We start from the raw sequence: 5,585 nt of genomic DNA on the forward strand, positions 1-5,585 counted from the left end.
ATTTTAAAAGCTGGATCCGCCACTAGACATGGGAATACACTACACTGATTCTCTATATACTTACAGATTAATCATTACTTTAAATCCTAATGATACAAGCTAAAGACTATCATCCATTGAACATAATACCCATTTCTAAAAATGAAAGAAAACTTATCAATTTCAAAACAAGAAGATCATACAAGCCCATTTTTTGTTTTTTTTCCTTTATTTTTTCCGGTTCCTTTTATCGTTTTATGCATCAAATCCTCCTTTATGGTTCCCAAGATAGTTCATACAAGCCCACTTTTGCTTCTTTCTTTTTTTGTCTTTTTCCCTTTGTATTTGGGAGTCTAATACACTGATCAGCTTAACGCCATTTCATCACTTCCAATTGTAAACAAGCTAAATGACTATTGACTAAAATTACATTCACATTGAAATTTAAGACTTTACAAACAGATGCTTCTTTAAGCAGGTCATACGGCATGAACGGAACCAAACAACACTAGCTATAAAGTGCGGTGCGGTGCATTTGTACAGTGGGAAATCTTTCAGGATTCTTCATCAACACAAATTTCAGAATCCTGATCTCCCAATATAATGCAAGCTTTTGGTGACAGACAATAGTATTAAATAGCCAGCATTATTCACCGTGTACACTGAGAGATTTGAAGGGTGGAGAGCAGTTTCTATTCAGCTCGCATGATGTAGACTTATAGGATTTGATTTTTTGGAAAAAATGACTTATCTACCTTGACTCTCACAATCTTCTGAAATGTTGAACAAGACTTTTGGAAGTGAGGGAAGAGAGGCGATGCGAGGGAGGTGAAACAGCAATTCCCCGAAGGAGTCTTTTCTCGACATCCCCGGTGCCTTCTTTCCTCCAGGAACATCCTTCATATCCTCTTCAGGAGCCTGCATATCAGCTCCAGATATACCACCAGGAGCGTGGTTAAGCTGAATATCCCTTCCACCATCTGTGCCTTCAACTTCAACCTGCGAAGTCTGAAGAGAAGTGGGGTCCTTCTGCAAAAGGCAACAAAGAGAATTGACCCTGGACATGAGAGATGTCTCATGACTCTCATCTGCTGCAGTTAATTGAGTGTCACTTAACAGGTACTGTGCAATGTCCTCAAGAATATCCTGGTATTCCGACTGTTGATCGGCAGAAGGTGGCTTTCCGGAAGTCATTTGTTCTGAAATACAGTTCCCAATGTGACTCATAAAATCACTCATCGACATTGAAGGATGGAGCCCAGGCACTTTTATCTGTTCCCAGTTTCTTGGCCCCCTGGAATCAACAACTTCAGAACTTCCATTTCCTTCAATTGCACGAGCATCCATACCTAGTATGATAAAGGCAACCAGTGAGTCAGTGACCAACAAACAATACGTGGATTCATGCTCAGATTTAAATAAACTACATACTTTGTACAACCAAGCCTAACAGTGTAATCCCAGAATAAGAAGGCAAATCCCTCAATGACTGCCTTAATCAATTCCAACACAACCTTTAAATGATGCACAACTCTCAGAACTCTAAATGCAAAAGTTTTACCATGTCTCAAGATTGAAATAATTCAAAATCAGTAGTGATTTTTGTTGGTTGGCACACAAATGACACAACACGCAGACTAGTAACCATCTTACATTATCTTTTTTTTTTTTTGGGTCTATATCTTACATCATCAATACAAGAGATCACAATTGAATATATATATATATATATATATATATATATATATATATATATATATATCTGTGGGTGTGTGTTGTAACCATATATATGAATCTGAGAAACATTAGATATGCTAAGCTAGTCCTAAGTCCTTAATGAACAGAAGTTTTCTCGCCCTGTGCAGTGACGGGAACCCTGTATGACAGAAATCAGCCATGAAGCTATTGCAGTCCTTACAGTCATGCAAAGGACATACCAGGTTATAACAAGGCAATATACATGATCTAATATAGAAAATACTCTTGACTATGTAGTGTGGAGTCATTCCTCATTTCAAGATAAAATTATATGAGAGTTGCTCCTAGCCTTGTTGCTAACAATTTTCTGACCTTGACATTCCTTATGGATTTTAAGAGCCTATTTGGAATCTGAAATCTATGGATTCCACAATTGTGAACTAAAAACGATACTAGTACACTACATAGATACTCAAGAAGCCATCCCAATACAACCTAACTCTCATTTCACCATCAAGTATGTCATATAAATTAAAGAAACGCTAAATGAAGTGAACAAATTTACAGAACATGGTAATTATATTTAAAGAAAGAGGAATGAAAAGTAACCATTAATCATAGAATCAAATGCTAGGTTCATTTATCATACCTGAGCTAGGGGAAGGAGCTTCTCTGGACCGATGCTCTAATGTCATACCAGCTGAATCCTGCTGGTCTGTCTTCAAAGATGATGACTGACTTGCAGATGGTGATGCTATATCCTGGAAACCAGAAATGGAGGATCCTTTACCACTTGCCGGTTGGTCAAAACCAAGGCCTTTGGATTCTCCTTGGTCTTCAAATACAGAAGGCCGCAGTTCAAAATAAGGTGAATCCAAAACAATCTCTGGCTGTCGACTTAAGAAGCAAAGACGTGTGTCACACTGGATAAGCTTTTCAAAATGCTTGTTTAACAGTCCTTGTGGACATTGCAGAAAATGTTGCCTGTAAAACCACAATCCCAAAGAATTTACATCAATATAACAGCATCATCAATTTCATACCTTAGTGTATGACTGCAACTTCAAAAAGACTGAAAGACCATGTATCAATCATACAACTTAATAGTTTGAGCTCCATGTCAAACACAGAAAGCAAAACCGTGTGTCACCAGTACTGAACAATTAAGATCATCAAAATAGTTTAAAATTGGAGAGAAAAAATAATAATCAAATTTCATGGGAGCAGTTGAAAATTGCACAGTAAGCTTAAATACATAAAGACCGAAAAGTAAAAGCGTTCAAAAAAATTTAACACAACTACACTGGCAGAAAAACCAACTTTGAGATCTTCAGTGAACCGAAGAATTGTAATGACCAATTTAATTTACCTATGTAGGCTTGCTTGCCCATCAGTAAAATCTGAGGTTGCTTGCCATAAAGTATGCTTTCTAGGCTGAGGATTAGTCTCCCTGAAGAACAGAGGTTGTCTAGCCAACTGCAACACAAAAGGGATTGCCAGGTGACAAATACAATTAAGTAACAAATTTATCATCCTGAGAATCAGCACACAGATGTAAAAAGCGAATATGAAATCAAAGGCATTACCACAACATTCAAAGTACCAGGTCCATCATCAGGACAGTTTGCTTTCAGAGCCATGATATCTGACCACTGGATTTCTATTTTGCTCTTGAGGCCTCCTTCAAGAACCTCCCATACGAGCTTATGCTTTGCAAAATAACACTTTGCCACTAAATCACCCTCGTACCTTGATTTGTACTGCCAGGAAATAATGTAATATTAGTGATTTTCACCCCAAACATATTGCAGTCACAATATCCAATATAAATGACTCAGAAACTCTTGTGAATACCTCCCAGCTACCGATCCTTAACATTGAAGCTGGAAAATTTGACGCTTTAAGCTTATCAGTAGCCCCCACCGCAGCATTTGCTTTAATCTCCTTCTTAACTCCAGAGTTAAGATTTTCTCTTGGTACATCTCCCGCTGCAGGAGGACCCCCCTGAGCAAGCTTCATTTGAATTAATTCCAATAAAGACGGGCTCTTCCTGAGCCTCAAACCCAAAGGGCTAGGCTCATCAAGTGGATTGTATTGGGGAGCTGAGACAGCAAACCCGTTATCGCCCGAACTCTGCAACAATGAGGAGAACGAAAGGGAGCATTTCAATAAATGAACAAATTTAAATACTATACCAAAAGTAACTGAAACAGTGGAATACTGTATTCCAAAAATTAATATTATAGTAAAGAAAAAAAAAAACCCACTGAGTCAAATATTCTTAACTACACCAATATACCATAAAAGCAATAAAACTACAAGTCTAAGAAAGATAAAATTCAACGTAAACTTTTCATCTTTATAACAAAATCCAGACATCAATCGAATAACTATCATAGTAAAAAGACAAGCCGAATGAGTCATATATTCTTCATTACACCCATGTACCATAAAAGCAATACAACAAACTAAACTACAAGCCTAAGAAAGCTAAAGTCCAACGTCAACCATGAGTTACAACATATAATCCAGAGATCAGTTAAGATATTGGAAATCACATACAACGAGCAAAAACATGGTTTTCTTGTGCTGCTTTAAAATACATATTGACCAGCTACATAATCAAACATGAAAATATGGAGCTGGTTTAGATTCAAACAAAAAGAAAAAGGAAAAGGTTGTGATCAAAGTAGGTGTTGAATTATATTCATTTCTCATAGCTATATATTGTCAGCAAGCAAAAGAAGGAAACAGATCAAAACAAGCGAACCTCATGAAAAGCAGGAGAAGGTTTGGAGCGCTTGTTGAGGGGGCCATGCTCCTCCTCCAAGGAGTCTTCGATCTCCAATTTTACCGGCAGCTTATCCTTACACGGCGTCGTTTGGCGGAGATCGCCGGATTTCATCAACTGCACCATGAATTAGTTTCCAAAAAAAAAAAAAAAAACAGCAACAAAATTAAAGAAGCCGGCGGCGAGAAAAAAATAGGCAAATTCCCAAACCGGAAATCCGGGATTTTTAGCTGTATCCGATTTGAGGAATTGAGACGGTGATTGATTTTCTGAAAAACCCTAACCACGAAAATTCCAGATTTTGGAAAGTCTTGGAGCTATTAACGCTGTTTAGGAGGAGGAGAATTGGGGAGAGGAGGTCATTGACGGCGACCACGTGGGAATCTCGCACGTGCTGTATTATTATACTCGGCGGTTTGGAATGACGAAATTACCCTCTTGAAGTCTAGACCTGCCGACCTGGTTATGTTCGTTCGAAAGGTGTCATAGGGAATGGTTATATCGGTAATTGTAACTGAGGTTAGTGCAACCCTGCGTTGGCAGACACGTATGAAATTAATGGATATAGTGTGGCCCCTAAGTGCCGGTACACTGGTCGTTTGTGTCCGAAACGTGGCAGCAGATCCCGCTCTAGCTTGTCACGCATGGTTCTCACAGCTTGACACGTAGATTATCCAAACAGAATTACTGAGAGCATCTCCGACGGCTTTGTCTTTTAACTTTAGTCAAATTTGAATTTGACATATGACTTGACAAAATTGACATGTTAACGTTTTGATTAATTTTAGCTTCAATGGAGATGTCAAATTTAAATATTATTTTAATATATATAATTCTATTTGTGTTGTTTTTCTTTTCTTTTTTTATCTTGTAAATCAAAGATCATACAACTTCACTTTAGCAGACTATAGTCTTTTAAAATTGATTCACAGTAGGGTGTGAATCTAGAAATAGAAGAGTTAATGAGAAACATGGGATTGATATCAAGAAATGAGATGGCATAACTGAGGCATTTATATTTTTCTCTCTGTTTTCTGTTGGGTTTGAACTTCTACTAACTATTATGCTAAAAACCATGGGTTCGAGATACAGTTACTTTATCTGTTTTTAAATTCTT

The 5,585-nt window shown here is 37.6% G+C and overlaps 1 protein-coding gene across 2 annotated transcripts; it reads right to left on the reverse strand.

Annotated features, from left to right (window-relative positions):
• Window positions 1-395: 395 nt before the first annotated feature.
• LOC133709496 (uncharacterized) lies at window positions 396-4,831 on the reverse strand. 2 transcript variants are annotated; one of them, XM_062135268.1, is made up of 6 exons: window positions 4,448-4,831; window positions 3,532-3,810; window positions 3,264-3,437; window positions 3,047-3,153; window positions 2,327-2,661; window positions 396-1,304 (listed from the first exon to the last, which is right to left on the reverse strand). In XM_062135268.1, the coding sequence occupies exons 1-6, from the start codon at window positions 4,592-4,594 to the stop codon at window positions 727-729; spliced, it is 1,620 nt and encodes a 539-aa protein (XP_061991252.1). In that variant the 5' UTR covers window positions 4,595-4,831; the 3' UTR covers window positions 396-726. The 2 variants fall into 2 exon arrangements, with proteins under 2 accessions (XP_061991252.1, XP_061991251.1); XM_062135267.1 differs by having other exon boundaries at window positions 396-1,328; window positions 4,448-4,829.
• Between the last annotated feature and the right edge of the window lie 754 nt (window positions 4,832-5,585).

The sequence above is a fragment of the Rosa rugosa genome, chromosome 5 (genome assembly GCF_958449725.1).
Source record: "Rosa rugosa chromosome 5, drRosRugo1.1, whole genome shotgun sequence".
Classification (NCBI taxonomy): domain Eukaryota; kingdom Viridiplantae; phylum Streptophyta; class Magnoliopsida; order Rosales; family Rosaceae; genus Rosa; species Rosa rugosa.

Coding starts and splice junctions, on each gene's coding strand:
- LOC133709496 (XM_062135267.1), bottom strand. CDS start 4,594: ATGGTGCAGTTGATGAAATCCGGCGATCTCCGCCAAACGACGCCGTGT. Junction 3,154..3,263: donor CTGGTACTTTGAATGTTGTG/GTAATGCCTTTG, acceptor TTTGTGTTGCAG/TTGGCTAGACAACCTCTGTT. Junction 1,329..2,326: donor AGCTCCTTCCCCTAGCTCAG/GTATGATAAATG, acceptor TTATCATACTAG/GTATGGATGCTCGTGCAATT.